Consider the following 22,626-nt stretch of genomic DNA (forward strand, 5'->3'; position numbering starts at 1 on the left):
CTATTTTACATTCCCACTGATGAATTAGGGTTCTAATTTTCTCCACGTTGTCATCAGCACTTATTTTGTTTATCTATTTTTATAATAGCCATCCTAATGGGTGTGAAGTGATATGTCATTGTGGTTTTGATTTCCATTTCCCTAATGATTATTGATGTTGATCTTCTTTTTTAGTACTTATTGGCCATTTGTATATCTTCTTTGAGAAAATGTCTATTCAAGTCCTTTGCCCATTTTTGAATTGTTTGTTCTTGTTGTCATTGAGTTGTAGAAGTTCTGTATATATTCTGGATATTAATTTCTTATCAGATATAGAAGTTGCAAAAATTTTCTCCCATTCTGTGGGTTGCCTTTTCATTCTCTTAATAATGCCCTTTGATGTGCAAAAGTTTTTCATTTTAAGGTAGTCCAGTTTATTTTTTCTTTTATTGCCTGTGCTTTTGGTGTCATATTCAAGAAATCATGGCCAAATCCAAAGTTATGAAGCTTTCCCCTACATTTTACTACACAATGCACAACAACGTGAATGTGCTTAATGCCCCTGAACTGTGCAGTTAAAAATGGTTAAGATGGTAAGAATTTTATAGCTTTAGCTCTTATGTTTTTTGAGTTAATTTTGAGTTAATTTTTGTGTGTATGTAAGGTAAGGGTCCACCTTTGTTCTTCTGCATGTGGAGATCCAGTTTTCCCAACACTATACACAGTTTGTTGAAATGACTGTTCCTCCCCCATTGAATGGTCTTGGCACCCTGGTCAAAAATCATTTGACTGTAAAAGTGAGGGTTTAATTCTGGTCCCTCGATTCTATTCCATTGTTCTATATATCTGTTTTTATGCCAGTACCACACTGTTTGGATTACTGTAACTTTGTAGTAGGTTTTGAAATCAGGAAATGTGAGTTGTCTACCTCTGCCCCTCTTTTCCAAGGTCGTTTTGGCTATTTGGGGTCCCTGGAGATCCCATAAGAATTTTTAAATGGGCTTTTCTGTTTCTTGGGACCCGTATGAATTTTAAGATGGGTTTTTCTATTTCTGCAAAAAAACCCCACTCCTTTAGGATTTTGATAGGGATTGCAATGAACTGTTGATGGCTTGGGTGGTATTGACATTTTCCCAATGTTAATTCTTCCATTCCACAAACCTGGGATGTGTCTCCATTTATTTGTGTCTTATTTAACTTCTTTTAGCAATGATTTGTAGTTTTCAGTATACTAGTCTTTGTCTCCTTGGTTAAATTTATTTCTAAGTATTTCATTCTTTTTGATGCTATTGTAAATGGTATTGTTTTCATAATTTCCTTTGCGAATTGTTCATTGTTAGTGTACAGAAACACAACAGATTTTTGTGTGCTGATTTCATGTCCTGCAACTTTGCTGAATTCATTTATTAGTACTAACAGGGTTTTTTGTGCGTTTTTTTTTTGGTGGGATCTTTAGGTTTCTCTACATGTAAAATCGTGCCATCTGTAAACAGAGATCATTTTACTTCTTCCTTTCCAGTTTGGATGGCTTTCATGGGTACATCCGCGTTACTGTTTGTCACACAGGCTTGTGGTTGGCCCATTCTCACTGCTGAGTAGCACTCTTTTGTGTGACTGTCCCTCGAGTTATCCTGCTGTCAGTGGACATTTGGCTTCCTTCTGGCTTTTGGGTCTTGCCTGTAGAAGTCCTTTGGTGACTTATAATTCTATTTATTTAGGGGCCCCAAACTGAATATGTACTGCTTAATATTAAACAAATATTCAGTACTAAAGAAACAACTAAATATTTAATTAAATATTTAGGAGTAGAATTGCCAGATCCTGAACAGATGTGCTTCTGATGTCATTAAAAACTACCAAAACTGTCTCAAAAGTGTCTGTACCATTTTGCGTTCCCACCGACAACATCTGAGAATTCTCCTTTCACACCCTTGCCAAGGTTGGGTGAGTCAGCCCTTAATTTTAGCTGTTCCAATGGGTGTGAAACAGCAGGACACCTTAGCTTGGATTAACCTCTCTGATGACTAATGCCGGTGAGTACCTTTGCATGGACTCATCAGCCATTCGTGTGCCTACTTTTGCAAAGTGTCTGTTCTTGTTTGCCGCCCATTTTTTTTTTTTTTTTTTTTCGGTACGTGGGCCTCTCACTGTTGTGGCCTCTCCCGTTGCAGAGCACAGGCTCCGGACACGCAGGCTCAGTGGCCATGACTCAGGGGCCCAGCCGCTCCGCGGCATGTGGGATCCTCCCGGACCGGGGCACGAACCCGTGTCCCCTGCATTGGCAGGCGGACTCTCAACCACTGCGCCATCAGGGAAGCCCTTGCCGCAAATTTTTAATTGCATTGATTTGGCAGCAAGGTCTTCACAGAGGCCTCTGGAAGACCCCTCTGGGACTCCGGCTTCAGGCCCCAGTGGGGTGGGGCAGGGAGCAGACTCCCTCTAGAGAGGGGGCTTCTTTCTTGGAGGACACTTCCTAGGTTAGAATCCTGGCTCGAGGTCTATCTTTCCTTTCAGCACGTTGCAGGGGCTGTTTCTTGTCCTCTGTCCTTCATTGTTTCCGAGGAAAAGCAATGCCAGGTGTTTCCTGTGTGTGATGTTACCTTTGCGTTTCAGCGGTTTTCCTATGGGCCTGAGAGTGGTTTACTTTGTACTTATTCTGCTTGGGGTTTGTCAAATGTCTAGAATCCAAAACTGTCTTTCATCAAGTTTGGGATTATTTTTTGTTGCTGTCCATTATTTCTGTAAATTTTCTGGTTGTTTGGGGTATGTGTGTGTGTGTGTGTGTGTGTGTGTGTGTGTGTTTGCTTGTGTCCCTCCCTTCCCCCCTTGAAACTCCCATTCAATGTATATCAGGCCTTTGGATCCTGTCCCACAGGTTGCTGATGTGCTACTCATTTTTTTTTAAAAATCATTTTCTCTTTGTTTTTTTAAATAGGATAATTTCTATAGATCTATCTTCAAGTTTGCTGACTTTTCTGTCATCTCCACTCTGCTGTGAAGCCATCCAGTGAGTTTTTAATTTTAGATATTATATAAATTTTATATTATAATATATTTTATATATAATATTTTATATTAGAAATGTATACATATATATTTGAGTTCTGGGATTGCTCTTTATTTCTTTTTATAGTTTTTATATCTCTGAGCTGTCCCATGGTTTTGTTCTTTTTGAGCATACTTCTCCACCCTATTCCTGAACATACGTACTTAGGAAGCTGTCTGGTGGCTCCAACTCTGGCTCACCAGGGCAGTAGCCTGCGTCTGAGTTGTGTTTCCTTTCATTATGTGTTTGCTGGTTTGGTGTTGTATCTGGATGCCGTGAAGGGTGCGGTTTAGATTCTCAGTTCTGTTTTGCTGCTCGCAAGAATCCTTGGCAGTCAGTTTCTTAGCTGGCTCTGTTTCCTCTGTGTGGTGGGTCGGAAGTGTCCGTCCATCCTTTCGGGCCTGGCTGGGCTTCAGGTCTATCCTCCCACGGGGAACCAGGAGCTGCGGGGACTCAGGGCCTGCCCTCCATGGCACTCTCCCTCCTGGGGTCCCCTTTCCTCCCCAGCTGGTTCTTTAGGCCAGGAAGACCCAGAGTTCCTGTCGAATGTAGCCGCCCAGCCTGAGCAGAACAGGGCCCGTGCTCAGACAGAAAGCTGCTTAACAAAAAGGGGAAAGCCAGCCAGCGCTATTTTCTTCCCCCAAGGCCAACTTCTCTCCAGTTTCTGCTGTCTGTTGGTCACTCTCCAGCACCTTTGGAGAGTTGTTTTTATATTTTCTGCAGACTTGTCAGTTACTCTGTGTGAGTGGTGGGGTTGGTCTGATGGCAGCTGCTGTGTTCCTGGCAGCAGGGCCTGGACTCGTGTGTCTGATGGGGCAGGATGACACAGATGGTCGTCGGGCAGGGCAGGAGCAGGGTGACCGGGTACGAGGCTGCTGCGATAATCCAGGTGGCAGGAGGTGGCGGCTTGGACCAGGGGGCAGCAGTGGGGCGGGTGAAGGGGGTCGGATGCTGTTTTGAAAAGAGAGTCAAGGATGTGCAGAGGGGTCGGATGAGGATATGGGAGAGAGGGGCCTGAGGACTTGAAGCGCGTGCGTGGCACCGGCCTCCACCCTCTTTTCCTCCCTCATTTGGAAGCTAGGAAATGTCTCTGGGGGCTTCCCTGGTGGCGCAGTGGTTAAGAATCCACCTGCCAATGCAGGGGACATGGGTTAGAGCCCTGGTTCAGGAAGGCCCCACATGCCGCGGAGCAACTAAGCCCATGTGCACCACAACTGTTGAGCCTGCGCTCTAGAATCCGCCAGCCACAACTACTGAGCCCACGTGCCACAACTACTGAAGCCCACATGACACAACTACTGAAGCCTGTGTGCCTAGAGCCCGTGCTCTGCAACAAGAGAAGCCACCGCAATGAGAAGCCCATGCACCGCAATGAAGAGTAGCCCCAGCTTGACCCAACTAGAGAAAGCCTGCGTGAAGCAACGAAGACCCAACGCAGCCAGTAATTTAAAAAAAAAAAAAAAAAATGTCTGCCCGAGTAACTGGGAAGATGCAAGAGGGCTGGTGAAGCCAGGTCCGCTCTAGACGCAGGAGTGGACGTCAGTGGACGTGCAGAGCTGGCGGTGCTGGGCGCTCTGGGGACAGTGGGGAGGCTGCACCACAGAGTAGGTTCCAGAGCCACTGCTTGGCCCTGTGCTTGAAGCCATGTGATGTGCAGGGTCCCTGTGCGGCTGAGTGTGGAGAGGAGGTGATGGTACGGTGACTCCTGGGCTTTTTACACGAAAGCACCTGAGACTCGGGTGGGGTGAGGGGTCCAGGGCCGCCACTTCCTGGCGGGGAGGCCCCGGGCAAGCCGCGTGGAGCGTTAGGGCACCCTGGAAAGGACCTGGAGCAAAACATCGACTCACGAGGCCTCTGAGAGGAAGAACGGGATGGGGCAGCGTACGTGTGAGAGTGATCTGGGCACAGCCGAGGACTGTGTAAGTGGACAAGTCACTTCCAGGCGGCTTGAGTCAGTCTGTTTGGGGATACCATGGGGGTGGGGGAACACCTGGTATGGCCCATCTCAGAGAGGGGTGTTTGTGCCACTTAGAAGCGGCCAGGGGTCCCTGGACCATCCAGGCACACTCGGGGGACCCCCCAGCCTCATTTCAGGCCAAGGGGGTCCGAGCAGTGTGGCCGGGGACCAGTCCTCTGAGGCCCCTCTCCCAAGTGTTTTTCTGACATTATCCCAGCAAGGCCAGGTGGCGTCCGTCCATCGCAGGCTTGGTGACGTGGGCAGAAAGTGGCTGCAAAAACACTGCCTTTGGGAAATGCCGGGACCTCAGGGAGCCTGGATGCCTGGGGCAGAAAGCGCCGAAGTTCCTCTGAGGACAGAGGGCATGGGTGGGGTCGCGCTTGGCCTGAGTCCTCCACCTGCAGAGCATCCGGTTTGCAGAGGCCGCTCACAGGAGCCAAGCTGTTTCCTCCAGCGCAGTTGGAGTTAAAGGCTCCGAGTGACGGGTCCCTGGCCGGTCCCCCCAGGGCAGCTCCTGGGTCACATGTGTGTCCTTGGCCGGAGCCTGCAGCTGGACAGGCAGATAGTGGGAGGGGGATGGGGAGGTGGGCACACGGAGCAGCCTGGCCGCCCCCCTCGCTCCCCAGTGCCCTTACCCTGGTCTCCACAGGTTAGTCTGCCAGAGAGTGTGCCGGGCGCCCGCTTAAGCTCCACTGTCAGATGATGAATAGTATTTTAGTACAAGCATGGCCCATATTGCGGGCAACTGTATTTTTAGTTGCTGAATCTGGCAATCCCATCCCAGGGGCCGGAGCTCTAAACCCCGTCCTCTCCTCCCCGCCACATGCCGTCGGTGGGCTCCCCATCCGAAGGGACCTTCCCTGCAATGTCCCCACGTCTGTCTGTCTTTTCCTCCCAGTCCCAGCTCTAGCTGCACCTCCCACCTGTCTCTGGCCCTGTAATGCTGCGTGGTGACCCGTGGAGGCCTGTCCATCTCACTAGCCCTCCAGGGGGCGGTGCTGCAGTGTGTGAGCCACCTGCCTCAGCCGGTGTCTGCGCCCAGATGGGCCACCCACCCTCGCTCACCAACCCCCATGCATCACCTTCCAGGGCCCCAGGTGGGCTGGGTGCTGGGGAAACGGTGAGGAGGCCATCCATGCCCCTGGGGACTGGGTCCGTGGGTGGGGTGGACAGGCCAGGGCTAATGCCTTCCCGTGTCAGGGTCCTCGTCCTCAATGTCACTGTGCAGGATTTTTTTTTTTAATGTGATTTTAACGTGTCCCTTATATTTTTCTCATAAGGGTTGCAGGTTCACAGGAAAGCTACCATGCTTTGAGCATCTGTTCACCCCCAGCTTTTTTTTTTTCTTTTTGGCCGCGCTGCGTGGCAGGCGGGATCTTAGTTCCCTGGCCAGGGGTGGAACCCGTGCCCCCCGCAGTGGAAGGTGGAGTCCTAACTCCTGGACCGCCAGGGAATCCCACACCCTCAGCTTCTGCATGAAAAGCAGGTGGCGTCTGCACAGGTGGCCGGTGGGTTTACTGCCATTGTGCTGGCCTCACGCGGTGGCCATGGTGCGACCTGCTCTGCTGAGCTGTGGCCTCCTGGGAGGCCTTGCTCTTGCCGAGGGCATTTCTGGGGCAGGATCTGGTCACACCTGTCTCTGGCATTTCCAGACGGTTAGTACTGAGGTTAGACTCAGTTTCCGAAGAGCCGGCCCTCCTGGTGGGTGGCCTCTGGCTCAGCCAGGGTGAGGTGGGGAGCTTCTATCCAGGTACTGCCTTGCAGGTACCTGGAGAGGAGAGGGCGGGGACCTGTCTCAGCTCACCTGTCCCACAGGTGCACCGGCCTGGCTTCACCTGGCTCTTCTGGGGAGCGTGGGCTGGCGCTGTGGTCACGCAGCACCCCTCTGGCCTGGGCGGGGATGGCTGCGTTGGCTCACGGAGCCCAGAGCAGGATCGGGGTGCAGGCAAGTCAGGGCGGTGCCAGCCCGGCCCTTCCCAGGGTCGCCGTCCCTGAAGGACCCCGAAGGTGGCTCCACCCGCCGGACTGCAGTGCTGGGTGCGCACTACAGGGGGAGGCCGGGGGGCCACCTGCCGCCCCCTCCCAACACCCAGAGTGTTTACAAGCCCGTGGGCCAGGCTGGGAGAGGCTGTGGGCCCCTTAGTTGTTGGTTGGCGGGACCTGGAGACCCACAGCGAAGGAGGGGCCGGGCTCCGGGTTGGATGGCCTTCCTGGGGCGGCAGAGGGATTTGGAAGGCACCTGGGTGAGCCAGGATGCAGGTGGAGGGGAGGGGGGAGCGAGGCGAGGACGGCGGGACAGCAGGGGCCTGGCAGGAAAGCTCAGGGGGTGGACCCGAGCTAAACTCCCGGTGGCGGGCACTGGGCTGTGGAGGGAAGAGAACAAGGTCAGATTCTAGGGCCTTCGTCCATTGTGGGCTCCACACGCGTTGACTGAGTCCGGGGAGGGTGAGGGACATCCTGGAACTGCCCCTGGCCCAGTACAGCAATGGGTGAGGTGCAGGCGGGGTCAGACAGGGCAGGAGTGACTCTGAGCCCCTCTTCACCCCCAGGTCCAGCCCCACTGTTGTCCCAGCAGTGACGCCGCCAGTGCTCGGGCAGGCCCCCGGGGCCCCTCTCCCCAGCATCTTAACGCTGGCCTCAGGGCTGAACTGCAGCTTTCCCTGGCAGCACAGGAGTGCGGAGACCCTGCTCCTGCCTGCTTTCCCTGGCAGGACCCACTCCTGCCCGCCTGCCCCGAGTGCCGCCTCCACGTGACACTTGCATCCACGTCCTCGTCCCAGGGCTGAGCTGCATGGTTATCTTCCGGGCGACAAAGCCTGGCTGCACCGGCACTTCTTCCGGAGTCTTCTGGGCCCCGGCCAGGCCCAGGCTGAGGGTCAGCCGCAGAAGGGGCCCTCTCTCCAGGGCCATGACCACAGGGCCCCAGAGGGAGGAGAGGCCAGGCAGCCGGCGCTCTTTCTTCGTATCCATCCTGCAGCGGCCACTTGCTGCCCACCCAGCTGTCCCAGCCCGACTCCCAGCCACTGAGGCCTGGGGAAGAGGCAACCCCTTGCTCCAGGTGTTCAGAAGTTGCAGCATTTAAGGCACAAAAGAGACCTCAACTTTTTTTTTAAGATAGTGAGCCGTGAAAAATGCTACCGCAGGGCTGTCTGCAGGAGTACGGGTCACGGGGGTCGGGCGTTCTAGAGTGCGAGGGGTGTTCCATAGTCACGGCTCCTCCATCCCCCACAGGCAGGGAAGCTCAGCTGCCGGATTTCTATGGGAGCAGCTTTGGTGATTAGGTGGGAAGCAGACAGTAACAGAATCCAGAATCTCCAAGGTGCTACATGCTGGGTCGTGATTTGGAGAAATAGGGCTTCTTCCTATGAGGGACCCACGGAGAGCGGCAAGGAGGGGCCGCTGTTTGCTGGGAGCCTTTTGCCTGAACACAGGGGGGCCGGCCAAGGTAGCACTGAGCCTGGGAGGATGCCAGGGTCTGAGCGAGCCTCATCTTGTACACAAATTAGGAGGCTTTAGCATGGTTTTAGGGATGCCCCAGTCCAGACGACTGCACATCAGTTGGGCATATTTGTGTGAGTCTATTTCTGGGTTCTCTACTCTGTTCCACCGAATTATGGTTCTTCTGCAAATACCACTGTCTTGATTACTGTAGCTATATAAGATTTGAAATTTGTTAGACTTGTTCTTCCCACTTTATTCTTTTTATTTTAGCTATTCTATATTCTAGTTCCTTTGTCTTTCCCTATAAATCTTAGAATAATCTTATCTATGTCTACAAAAAAGCTTGTTGGGATTTGGATAGGAATTGCATTAAACCTGCATATCAATTTGAGGAGAATTAACATCTTTGTTCAGTCTTTCCGTCCATGAACACGGTCTCTCCATTTACTTAAATCTTCCTTGATTTTTTTAAAATCAGCATTCCATCATTTCAGCCTTCAGATCCTGTATGTTTCATTAGATTTACATCTCCAAGTATTCCACTTTTTTTTGAGTGATTATAAATGGTATTGTATTTTTAATTTTCATGTCCGCATGTCCATTGCTAGTATGTAGAGATGCAAGTGATTTTTGTATGTTTATCTTGTATCCTGCCACCTTGTGAACTCACTTATTAGTTCTGGGAGGTTTTTGGCTTTGTTTTGAGATTCCTTGAGATTTTCTACATAGACACTCATGTCATCTGCAGATAGAGGTGCTTTTATGTCTTCCTTTCAGTTCTGAATGCCTTTATTACCTTTTCTTAACTTTTTTGCTCTGGCTAGAACTTCTTGCACGAAGATGAGTAAGAGGGGTGAGAGGAACTTTATTCCCACACTCTGGATCATTTGTCATTCATCACTGATGAAAGGTTCATCATTCCCCATTAAGTGCGACGTTAATTCTAAGTTTTTTGTAGATGTCGTTATCAAGTTGAAAAAACTCCCTCTAATTCCACTTTTCTGTTTTTTAAAAATCATGAATGGGTGTTGAATTTTGTCAAATGCTTTTTCTTGCATCCCTGGAATAAACCCTACTTGATTATAGTGTATAGTTCTTTTTGTATATTGCTGAAATCTATTTGCTGATATTTTGTTAAGGATCATTGAATCTATATTGATGAAAAACATTAGTCTGTAGTTTTTCTTTTAAAAAAAGTCATTGTATGGTTTTGGTATCCATTTTACCAATATACTAATATTTGGTATACCAAATACCAATAATATTTTGGTAATATTAGCTTCATAAAATAAAGGGAAGTATTTCCTACTCTTCTATTTTCTGTAAGAGATTGTATAGCATTCATGGTAAATCTTTAAACATTTGGTGTAATTCTCCTGTGAAACAATCTAGGCCTGGAAATGTCTTTTGGGGAGTTCTATTTTCTTAATAGTTGTAGGGCTATTTAAATTATCTAGCTCATATTGGATGAGTCCTGGTAGTTTGTACTTTTTAAAGGAATTGGTCCATTTCATCTAAGTTGTCAAATTACCGTATACAGAGTTGTTCATAGAATTCCCTTATCTTTTTGATGTCTGTAGGGTCTGTAGTGATAGCCCCTCTTTCATTCCTGACATTAGTATTTTGTTCCTTCTCTCTTTTTTGCTTTCTCAGTCATGTTACAGGTTTCCTTTCCAATGTTTATGCCTTTTTTTCTTTTTTTCCTTTTTTGGCCATGTCAAATGGCATGCAGGATCTTAGTTCTCCGACCAGGGATCGAACGTCCCCACCCCCACCCCCCGCCGCCGCAGTGGAAGCATGGAGTCTTAACCACTGGACTGCCAGGGAAGTCCCCCCTCCCTTTTTTTTTGTCTTACTGCACTAAGACTTTCAGTATGATGTTGAGTAGGAATGCTGGAAGAGGGAAACTTGCCTTGCTCTCAATCTTAGGGGAAGGCATTCAGTCTCTCACCATTAAGCATGATGTTAGCTGGTTAAAATTTTTTTTTAAATTACCAGTTTAGGGATGTTCCCTTCTATTTCTAGGTAGGATTGTACTTTCTGGCTCCATTCTAGTTGAGTGACAACTCTGGCTGACAGGTTGAGAAGGGAGGTAGTGTGTGTACCTTCCAGGATAGAGCACTGGACGGATGGCTCGACCCTCTGGATGTCCACATTTCCCCTCTGGCACGGTGACCAGCAACCTCATGGGTGATGGCTGTCTGATCACCTGGATCCTTGAGTGACCACGAGTTGTAGATGCCCCTGCCAACCTGCAAAGGAGATTTCTCATATACAAGACATAAATCCTTGATGTTTTGAGCCACTGAGATTTAAGGGTTGTTCATTAATGCAGCAAAGCCAGCTTGTGTTGAATGACCCTCCTGATGCATAAAGAATTTGCCTCGTGAATGGGATATGATGTTTTTAAAATTTATTTTACTTTATTTTTATTTATTTATTATTTATTATTATTATTATTATTTTTTTGTGGTACGCGGGCCTCTCACTGTTGTGGCCTCTCCCGTTGCGGAGCACAGGCTCCGGACATGCAGGCTCAGCGGCCATGGCTCACGGGCCTAGCCGCTCTGCGGCATGTGGGGTCTTCCTGGACCGGGGCGTGAACCCGTGTCCCCTGCATCAGCAGGTGGACTCTCAACCACTGCGCCACCAGGGAAACCCTAAATTATTTATTTTGACATCAATTAACGGTGCTTATATGGGTGTTCCTCTCTTAATCTGTTAACAAATTTATTATATATTGTCTAATGTGGAAACATCCTTGATTTTCTGGCTTAAATAACTATGTACTGAATACATTGTTGGATTCGAGCTGTTAATAAATTATTTGGATATTTGTATCTTTATTCCAAAAAGTGATGGCTCTGCTTTTTTTTGTCTTCTGCATCATCCCATCCAGCTTTGTTAGAGGACGGTCCAGACTCCCCATCTCTCTGTGCCCTGGAACAGACTGTATGAGCCAGGATCCATCTGACAGTGGTTTGCTGGTTCTCATCCATAGACTGAGAAGATCTGGAACTGGAACCGTTCTTTATTTTCTAAAGTTATTTTTCTTTCAAAGTTTTCTTTTTTAGCCAAATTTGGTATTTAATATTTTTCTAGAAATGTATCCACTTTACCTATATTTTCAAAACTTTAATATTATACATAAATTGTTATTATATGTAACTATACATATAGCAGTATGTGTGTATATTATGTTATACGTAAATTGTTCTTATTATTTAAAAATCCCTGTTTCTGTTGCTATATACCCCCTTTCCATTTGTGATGCTCAAAAGTGGTTGCAGAACAAGTGTCCTCCAAGGGTGACCTCTCTTGTCCAGCTCCTCTATCCAGGGGAAATCTCTCTATTGCATTTTAGCACAAAAAAAGATCAATGCATTTTTGGCATATGAAGTTTGATATCAATAGTCTTACTAGTAGCAATTACCTTTATGTTCCCGAAAGCTGCTCATGAGGGTCATGGGGCTGCATTTGTAAAAGAGGGCGGAATTTGATCTGCAAGCCACTAAATTAAGTTCTTGTATCAATATCCATTAGACTAAGTGATAGCAATTTTCTAGTTCCTGTCCTTTGTGTAGTTTGGGTGTTTGCTGAAGATGCGAAGTTAACTGGCAGATGCCTCTGCCGCATCCCTACCTAGTTTCCAAAAGTTTAAAAGAGCCGTGATGATGTGTGCAGGGTCCCCAGGTGTCATGAGGCCTGTGATGCAGACACCTTAGATCCTGGCCCTGTGTCACCGCCTGAGCCGCCCGGGTCCCCAGCCCACGCGCATCGGCCAGGAAAGACTCAGACAGGAGTGCGCATTGGTTTATGCCTTTATTGCTGAAGGAGGAACACCCCCGAGCAGGAGACCCCAGGCGGGGCCCGGAGGGGCCTGGGTCCCAAGAGGGGTGACCTTGGTCCTGGTCCCTCCTGACCCTGCTGATGGGGGAGGTGGGGGTGACATCATCTGTCCCCAGAGAGGCCAAGGCTCCCGGGCCCTGAAATGGACATGGGGCTCTCCTGTGATTCCTGGGGAACCTGCTGGACCCTCGCCAGCCCCCCTTCCCGGGGCTGGGCCTGGGGGTGCGGGACGGCCCCTCCTCGGGAGAGGGACCCCCGCCTCCCCCCTCAGGTGGAGTGTCTGTCACCTGTGCCCACTTCCGGGGCCTCCACCTTGGCCCTCAGCCCTGCCCAGAGGGAGCAGGGGGAGGTCAGCATGCGAGTGAGGCCAGGACACAGGAAACAACATCCCCAAAGGCCACCCCTCAAGAGTGGGCACGCGGCCAGCGGCTCTGCAGTCGCCAGGAGAGACCCCAGCTTCCAGCCATTCCCGCAGGGGGACCCCAGGGCCTGAGGGGGGAGCCCGGGCCCCACCAAGACCCCACCCTATGCACATGCCCAGGATGTGGGGCAGGGGGGTTACGTTACCCCCAGGGTGCCGGCAGGAGCTCACCTAGACGCGGCAGTGCTCTGTGGGGGAGGGAGAGCCGTGCAGGAGGGTCAGGACGGGACTGGACGCCCCGGGACAGAGGGGCCTGGCAGGGGGTGGGGAGGGTCCCACCTCGGGGGTGCTGTGCCCTCACCCCCTTCCTCCCGGCAGCCTTGGAGAGAATGGGGCTCACCACGGGAGGAAGTCGTCCCCGGGGCTGGTGGCTTTCTGCCCAGGTAGTGGGGGCGGGGCCTGGGAGCTCACCTTCCAGCTGGGTCGGGCTGAAGGAGAGCCGGATGTGCATGGGCAGGTGCTTGATGGCTCTGTTGAATTTCTCCATGACCTCGTCGTCCACTTGCAGGGTCCTGGCTGTGGTGGAGGGGTCAGTCCCTGGGGGCACCCCTGCCCCTCCCAGAGCTCGGGGACACCCAAGGCCCTGCCCCATCCCCCAGGGTGGTCTGCAGGGCTCAGCGCCCCTGCCCTCCGGGGCCCCTGCCCTCCCCGCTCGGCCCATTGCCCTCGCCCTCCTCCCGGTGCACTGCAGTGGGGGTCTGCACGGCCGTAAGAGGAAAGGCACCCCCCTCCGGACGTCTGGGTCTCCTCCTGCCCTCCCCGCCCCACCCTGGGGCTGGCTGACTTATGACCAGGAGCCTGCACTGCCTGATGCCCACGGCCACTTCCCTGGGAACACACAATGGCACATCTTCTGTGACAATAAAGATGTCACTTGACATGTTTTCAGGACGTTATAGTTGAAAGATGTCTGTGTAACTGAATTCTTATTTGGTGAAGTAATTGAAACTCCAGGGAAACAAAGGCTGTTGGATTCATAGTGACCCGCCGGCTCCATCGAGGTGGTCACACCAGTCACAGTGCTTGCAGTCCACCTGCCCCTCAGCCCGTGTGTCTGTCCCTCGTCCCCAGCCACCTACAGGCCCACAGGACACCAGGCCCCAGTATGCGACCCTCTCCCGATGCCCCTCAGCCCTCCTCCTCTTCCTCAGGTGTCAAGCTCCCCCGTTCCCACGCGCTCTTCTCAGTGAGGACCGCACCGAGGGCCTCCCTGGGAAGCAGGACTTGGGCACGTACCCAGGTACTGGCAGGCCAGGCTGTGCTCGGGGTGGGCGGTGTTTTCCATGCAGAAAAGCAGGTAGTTTTTGTAGTCGGTGTCCAACACGAAGATCTTATTCTCATCCAGGGCTGGAAGGGAGACCACGGCAGGGCGGAAGTAAGTTCCAGCGGGGGGAAGTGCTGGTCAGCTCCTCCGGCCACCACCTGGCGAGGACTGGCCGGGAGTCCCTGCTGCACCCCCCGCACTCTAAGTGCTGCAGCCCTTTTCCCAAAGCCGTCCCCAGGCACATCAACTATGGACCACGTTCTGGACTCAGGAACACGCACCACTCAATCCAAGATGCCCCCCTGGACTCAGAGTGGTCAAGAAATGGGAGTGTCACGTTGACCTCAGCTGAGATTGGGCACCGCTGAGTGAGAGAGGAGGGGAGGGTCCCAAGAGCAGTTACATCGCGGGGCAGCCCTGAGCCGTGGGAACTGAGGCAGCCCTGAGCCGTGGGAACTGGGAGGGCAGCCCTGAGCCGTGGGGACTGGGAGTGAGGGTTGCCCTGACAGAGGCCAGTGGGCGGCAGTAGCTGCACCACAGGGTCAGGCAGCTTCAAGGGCAACGCCAGCATACTGACCCAGTGCGGGCAGGTGGCTCTGGAGCCCCTGGGGCAGGCACCCTGGCATTGCTCAGTTCTTGTCTGGCACAGACAAGAGTGAGTGAGTCAGAGTGAGTCCCAAGGTGGCCCAGGCTGCCGGGCGGGAGCGGCCCTGGTGGAAGCCCCCCTGCCCGCCATGGCGCTTTCTCATCTTGGATTTAGTGAGGAATAAGTGAACCAGTGGATGAGGGAAGGAACCCATCTTGTGGAGATGGAGGAACCCATGTGGTGGGCTGGGGGCCGTGGGGCACCCTGACCGCTGACAGTGGCTCTCAGCTCTGCCTGGACAGGCACAGATGCTTCCTGAGCTCAGCCTGAGCGGCCCGAGTTCCCGGCCGGCAGAGAGAGATTGGAGAGTCACCTTGGGGAGCGCGGCCAACCTAGCAGGGGCCTGCCCGCGGCCACTGGCCCCACAGCACCGGGCAAGGGGCAGGGAGGGCAGTGAAGCTGGTATAATAACAGCGTCACTCATCACCACCAGCCCCTTAGCACCCTCGGGCCCGGTGCCAGCCCCCTGCACCTGTCCAGAGCCCCCCAGGGTGGTGGGGCTCCTACCACAGACCCGGCACTTACAGTTGATCTTGAACACAGCAGGGTTCTCGGTTTTTTCTGCGATGATTTTCTCCTTAGCACACCCATCCTTCTCCCTGAAAGGCAGGCGTTTCCTGAGCCACATGCACAGACCATGCACGGTTGATCAGGCCAAACTGTGGGCCAGGGTGGAAGCTGGTCCCAGGAGGGGCCCGAGCCGGGGGTGGCATTGGAGCCCAGCTGGTCATTCAGGCCTTGGCTGTGCTCACAGTAACCTCTAGGGCCACGGGTGACCAGGTTGGACAGGCCACAAGAGGTCAGACAGAGTGAGGGAGAAAAGGGCCGGGAGCGGCCAGGCCCTGCGGTCAGGGGCAATGACCTGCACCTGCAGACAATTCTGGGGTTCGGGTCCCCATCTCTGCACCCCACCCCCGCTCTGAGGGCAGACGGGGCTCGTGGTAGGAACTGCCACCCTGAGGACCTGGGCCTGCAGCTGCCCAGCAGCCTCCACACGGGGCTCTCCCCACTCTGCTTTGTTTCTGTGACATCCCGTTCGTCTTAGATATTGAAGGGTTCAGACTAGAAAAGATGCAAAACGTCGCCCCGCTGCTCAAGGACATTCGTGATCCTTGACCTAACTCAGAATTGAAATAACTGCCTGAATGGACATATCTTTCCTACGTATTTCCACTTCAGTGGATTTTATCTCCCCTTCCAAGTTAACTAAAATTATGTTTTATGTTCATTTATTTTATTATGTTCCGAAGCATCAAATTAATAAAAGTTAAAAAAAAAAAAAAAGCCCTGGGTGGGGAACCCTGGGTGGTGCTCCGAGGTTCCCATTCCCCGTCCCTGGGGCCCTGGGGCCCTGGTCCTGCCCAGAGTGCAGCCGGGTCCCACCAGGAGCCCTGACGGCCGCCCGCCCCCTGCTGGCCTGCAGCCCCGGCGGGGTGTGGGGAGCATGCGCACCGTTTCTGCAGGAAGATCTCCAGGTCGCCCTGGGGCGTGGGCCTCAGCTCCTCCACGTTCACTCTCAGGGGGGCGCTCTTGGTGTCCAGCAAGGAGATGTCGCTGGCCGCCATGGCCATGGAGTGCCACGTCCCCGCCACCTGGGGAGCGAGCTTGATCGGCACTCTGGGGGCGGGAAGGGGACCCCGTCCCCACGGTGGGCTCTCTGTCCCACCCCGACCTGAGGCACCCCCTCCTCAGCACCCTGAGGGATGTTCTCCCTAAACGCACTCTGAGCCCCAAGAAAGACCCAGAGGAGCCCATCACACAAGTGGGAATGTTTGGATCTTGGGGAGACATGGCTGGAGGTGGGGAAAGGTTGGTGGACAGAGAGACCCTATTAGGGGCTTAACTGTGTCCCTTTAACCCCCAGAGCCTCAGAACACAACTCTTTGGAGAAAGGGTCTTTAAAGAGGTGACAAAGGTAAAATGAGGTCATTAGAGTGGGCCCTGATGCAATGTGACTGATGACCTTATAAGGAGAGGAAATTAGGACACAGGAATGACACAGGTAAAGACACAGGGAGAAGACAACCGTCTACATGCCCAGGAGAGCGGCCTCAGGAGAAACCAGCCCTGCTGACACCTGGATCCCAGACTTCCAGCCTCCAGGATGCAGGACGATACCATGTTGTTTAAGCAGCCCTGTCGGGGGTATTTGTTAGGGCAGCCCTAGCAGAGTAATGTGGACCCCAGACATCACAGCCTCCTCTGTCTCCCCTTGGCCTCTGAGACCCCAGCTCCCCTGCCCGCCCTGCAGCTCACCGCCCACCCAGCCCCCCTCAAACCTTTTGGATGTCCAGGTCCTCCATAGTCTGGATGACGTTGACAGCCTGGGTGCCACACGTGAGGGCCAGGCCCAGGGCAAGCAGGAGGTACATCATGGCTGCAGCCTTGGTGGCACTTCTGGGCTCTGGAGGGAGAGGAAGGTCGAGGCACTGGGCTCAGGGTCTTATATAGGAGGAGGGCCAGCCAGCCAGCCTGTGCTGGGCTCCCCGCCATGCAGTTCCCCGAATCCCCTGTGACTCATCCTCAGGCCCTCGGGTGGCTTCCTCAGCTGGGACAATAGGAGGCCTTCTTCCCTCCAAGGCCAAGCAGGAAGGTCCTCTGTGTCCCTGGGACTGGACGGCTCCTGCTTGGCCCCAGAGAGGAAGGGTCTGGAGTGCGAGTCCAGGCTGGCCGCCAGCATCAGGAACACTTCCTGGGTCGGGCTCTTGTACAAGGACAGGTCAGAGCCAGTACTGAGGACAGCTGTGTCCTGGAGGGCGGGCCCGTGGGTCAGCCGGGGTCTGGAGAGCCCCATGCCAGGAAGGACCCAGAGGTGTGAGCCATGGGGTGGCCGTCTGCCCTGGACAAGGGGGTCACATCACCCGCACCCGTCAACCCTCTGTTGCAGGCTGCCCTTCCTGGGGGCTCCATCAGCTCTCAGGACCTCCCACTCTGTCCTGCTGAGCAAGGCCTCCCGAAAGGCTATGGTCCCGCTGGGTTCCTCCCGCTCTAGTACTCTCCTGTCTCGGGCATCAGCTCCTCCAAAACCCACGGACGTGGCCTGGGTGAAGGGTTCTCTGTGGTCACCCCACTCCCTGCAGGCTGGGGTGAGGGTGACGTGGGGCTCAGGTGGAGCTCCAAGGATGGGCCTGGCCTGTAGTGAGAGCTCTGTTTTATCTCCTTTAATTCTTGCGACAATCCTCCAAGCTCAGAGTCCCCAGTTTCCCTTGTTATGATGAGCCACAGGCAGTTATGGAGTTGAATTGTGTCACCCCAGAACACATGTTCACCCAGAACCTCAGGACAGGACCTTATTTGGAAACAGGGTCTTTACAGGTGTAAGTAGTTCAGATGAGGCGTGCTGGAAGGGGGGCTGATCTACTGTCTGGTGTCCTTGTAAGAGAAAACGAGGACACGGAGGGGACACAGGGAGAAGGCATGTGAACACGGAGGCAGAGATTGGAGCGTGGCTTCTACAAGACCAGGCTCCAAGGACTGATGCAACACCAGCAGCCGGAGAAGGGGGGAAGGATCCTTCCTGGGAGTCCCTGGAGGGACCTCGGCCCTCCGACGCCCGAACTGTGGACTTCTGACCTCAGACAGGACAGGGTACACTTCTGTAGTTAGAAGGCCCCCCGCTCAGTGGGTGGCCCCCTAGGACACCAGCACGGGCGGCTTGGACCCAGGGGTCAGATGCGAGAGGCCATCCCCTCCAACACAGTTCCGCTCTCAGAACTGGGTCACACAGGGCAGAGGGAGGTCACCCAGGGAGAAACAAGCACCGTGTTTCCCGGTGAGCCCACCAGCCGCGGGGCATCCGTGCTGCAGGTTCTCACGTGTTCCTGTGAACCGAAACCACGAAGCATGCCCTTCAGGGTACAGCTATTCATAACTTCCAGGAACCTTCAGTTTCCATAGAATACCATCCAAAAAATAAAATTGGAAAAAAAAAAGAGAGAGAGAGAAAAGGAAAAAAAAAGCACCCACTGGCCTTGGGCAGTTGGCACTGTCTATTGTGGGAGGGAGACTGAGATCTAAGGGCTCAGCTTCCCCCAGGTCACGTGTTGCCCCAGAAAGTGGGACCTGGGAGGAGACCTGGGCACCCCCCAGCTCTCAGTCGCTCCCCCTCCCACCAGAACCCCTTGCTCTTTAGAAGCATGTCAGGAAGTCGGGCCTGTAACTGCAGAAGCAGGAAATCACTTCTCTCAGAATGAAATCGTGGGGCCGGGTGGGGTCAGTGGGCTTTCACACAGCTGAGGACGCCATGCCGCTCGGGGCCTCAACCTTGGCACCGGGAAGCCAGTCTGAGTTTCGCTGCTCACGACCGTGGTGGCCAGCACCAGGTGCCCTGCACGCATGTCCAATAAAATGGACAGCCTGGGTGGGATAGGGAGGGTGGGAGGGAGACTCAAGAGGGAGGGGATATGAGAACATATGTATATGTATAACTGATTCATTTTGTTATAAAGCAGAAACTAACACACCATTGTTAAGCAATTATACTCCAATAAAGATGTAAAAAAAAAATGGACAGCCTACAAGAAATGGACAAATTCCTTGAAATGTACAGTCTCCCAAGACTGAACCAGGAAGAAATAGAAAATAGGAACAGACAAATTACCAGTAATGAAATTAAATCAGTAATTTAAAAAACTCCCACAAACAGAAGTCCAGGACCAGATGGCTTCACAGGTGAATTCTACCAAACATTTAAAGAAGAGTTAACACCTATTCCTCTCAAACTATTCCAAAAAATTGAAGAGGAGGAAACACTTCTGAACTCATTCCATGAGGCCAGCATCACCCTGATACCAAAACCAGGCAAAAACACTACAAAAAAAGAAAATTATAGGTCAACGTCACTGATGGACATAGACGTAAAAATCCTCAACAAAATATTAGCAAGGTGAATTCAACAGTACATTAAAAAGATCATACACCATGATCAAGTAGGATTTATTCCAGGGATGCAAATATATCTGCAAATCAATCAATGTGATACACCACATTAACAAACTGAAGAATAAAAACCATATGATCATCTCAATAGATGCAGAAAAAGCTTTCAACAAAACTCAACATACTTTTATGCTAAAAACTCTCAACAAAGTGTGTATAGAGGGAACAAACCTCAACATAATAAAGGCCACATAGGACAAGCCCACAGCCAACATCATTCCCAATGACGAAAAGCTGAAAGCATTTCCTCTAAGATCAGAAACAAGACAAGGATGTCCACTGTCACCACTTTTATTCAACATAGTACTGGGAGTCCTAGCCACAGCCCTCAGACAAGCAAAAGAAATAAAAGAAATCCGAATTGGAAAGGAAGAGTAAAACTGTCACTGTTTGCAGTTGACATGATACTATATAGAGAAAATCCTTAGGATGACACCAAGAAGCTAATAAATGAATTCAGTAAAGTGGCAGGATACAAAATTAATACACAGAAATCTGTTGCTTTTCTATACACTAACAATGAACTATCAGAAAGAGGAATTACGGAAACAATCCCATTTACAATTGCATCAGAAATAATAAAATGCCTAGGAATAAATCTAACCAAGGAGGTAAAAGACGTGTACTCAGAAAACTCTAAGACACTGATGAAAGAAATTGAAGATGACACAGAGAGAAAGATATACCATGCTCATGGATTGGAAGAATTAATATTGTTAAAATGACCGTACAACCCAAGGCAAGTTACAGATTTAATGCAATCCCTATCAAAATACTAATGGCATTTTTCACAGAACTAGAACAAATAATTCTAACAATTGTATGGAGACACAAAAGACCCGAATAGCCAAACACAATCTTGAGAAAGAAGAACAGAACTGGAGGTATCATGCTCTATGACTTCAGACTATAGTACAAAGCTACAGTCATCAAAACTGTATGGTACTTGCACAAAAACAGACACAGGGGTAAATGGAACAGAACAGAGAGCCCAGAAATAAACCCAACTAATACAGTCAATTAATCTACAACAAAAGAGGCAAGAACATATAATGGGGAAAAGACAGCCTCTTCAATAAATGGTGTTAGAAAAACTGGACCACTACATGCAAAAGAATCAAACTGGACTACTTTGTAACACCGTGTACAAAAATAAACTCAAAATGGATTAAAAACGTAAATGTAAAACCTGAAACTAAAACTCCTAGAAGAAAACATAGGCAGTACACTCCTCTTAAGGAAGAGGGAAATTTGAGACAGACTTGAAGGACTGATAAGAATTTAACAAGAGGGGACAAAATGAGCAAAGCTAGAGATGGAAAAATATAAACAATATTTAAGAAACATGAAATTATCCTGTATAAGTTTTGTGTAGATTAGGAGTGAATAAGTTAAAATTTTAGCTAGGTTTACATTTTTGGAAATCCCGAAAAGTCAGATAAACGTTTTACTAGATAACTAGGAGCCATTGAAGATTTTTGAGAAGATTATTTTAGTAAAGATATTTAAGACACACTAGATGAAATATTAAAAACACAATCGGGAATTAAGTGGTCACTGCTGTTGTCTCTCTGGGTCTGTTTCAAGCATTAGTGTGCATGAGGATAGTTTGGAGTTAACAAGCCATTACTGGGCCCACCCCTGAGACTGAGATTTGGTTCATAACTGGTGGGGCTCAAGATCTTTATTCATGACAGGTCCCCAGCTGGTTCTGTGCATGTTAAAGTCTGAGCATCTAAGGGACAGGTGAGAGCCTGGCCTTGAGTGTGGCAGAAGAAATGGCTAAGAGGGAACAGATGAGACAGGTGTGGTACCCTGGCTGCAACACCTGAGTACTTAGAGATGACTCTGTTCTGAGGCTCACTTAGTGGAAGCATAAAAAAAAAAAAAAAAAGACTTTCCTGGGCGACTGTGCTAATCCTCAGAATGGCCTCTTGAAGGTCACCCAAACTTAAGTGGCTTGTTGAATACAGTTTGTGGTTGGATCTAACAAGTTGGGACTAGATTGAGAGACTTAGAGAGTCATCAGTTCTCTTATCTCCTAACTTCTTAAAAGCGTGGAGGGGCTGCTGAGAGAAATAACAAAAAGAGGGGGATGAGATAGAGTTGATCTAGGTCAGAGTCGTGAGCTCATGTGTCTCCCAGCAGGGTCTGTGTTTGTGGAATGAATAGGCACATGAGTGAGTGAATAAAGAGGAAGCACGATGGAGTTTAGATGAAGGTTTGTTTACAGGGCTGTAGTTCAAATAGCATCAGGAAAAGTACTATCAACAATGTCCTGTGGGGAAGGGTCAAAAACCCCCAATGTCCTAATGTAACCAAGCAGGACCCTATGGGGCCTTCCTGGAACAGACTCCCCCCACACCCCCCATGTCCTCCACTTGCCTCTTGTTTGTAGAAAAACTTTAGCCTCCTAGGCCTTCCCAGGGTTCCAAAGAGTACATTTAATCAGAGAAGTGAGAAACTACAGAAAGAAAGGAAAACAGTCAAACAAGTCAAAATTATAATAGTTTAGCCATTAAACAAAGCCAAGGACCTTTAGTTCCTCCTTAAGGGCTATAGATAATATTCTGAGCCATGTCCTTTGAGCTGTGTTGCAGGTACTGAAACCTCCACCAGGTGGAAGAAGTTAACTGTACGCTGCCCCAAAGCACATAGACCCCAGACCAGTTGGAACCAGAAGGTTGATGATGTTGACTCCTGATTACCTCACCACCAACCAATCAGAAGAATGTCCACCAGCTGATCACACACCCCACAGCCCCCCTCCCTCACCCTGTCTTTAAAAATCTTTCCCTGAAAGACTTCGGGGAGCTCTGGCCTTTTAAGCACTGGCTACCTGGACTCCTTGCTTGGCGCCTGCAATAAACACCACCCCTTCCTTCATCACACACCAGTGTCAGGAGATCGGCTTTACTGCACGTGGACACTCGGACCTGAGTTTGGTTTGGTCACACTAATAACAAAGATTTTTAAAGATTACAAAATACTCTTTCAGGAAGTCTCTCTGACTTTCTACCGCGACTGGAAACAGAGGTGAGCCCGAGGCCAAAACCTCTCAGTCTCCCTTGCAGGGCCTTTGCCT

General features: G+C 50.9%; 1 protein-coding gene across 1 annotated transcript; it reads right to left on the bottom strand.

Annotated features, from left to right (window-relative positions):
* Positions 1-12,539: 12,539 nt before the first annotated feature.
* LOC308618805 (beta-lactoglobulin-1/B-like) lies at positions 12,540-16,978 on the bottom strand (the record flags this gene model as incomplete). Its single annotated transcript, XM_081237073.1, has 6 exons — positions 12,540-12,598; positions 13,105-13,209; positions 13,930-14,040; positions 15,129-15,202; positions 16,056-16,195; positions 16,883-16,978. The coding sequence occupies 6 exons, from the start codon at positions 16,976-16,978 to the stop codon at positions 12,540-12,542; spliced, it is 585 nt and encodes a 194-aa protein (XP_081093199.1).
* Positions 16,979-22,626: the final 5,648 nt, after the last annotated feature.

The sequence above is a fragment of the Mesoplodon bidens genome (genome assembly GCF_964165515.1).
Source record: "Mesoplodon bidens genome assembly, chromosome: 6".
Classification (NCBI taxonomy): domain Eukaryota; kingdom Metazoa; phylum Chordata; class Mammalia; order Artiodactyla; family Ziphiidae; genus Mesoplodon; species Mesoplodon bidens.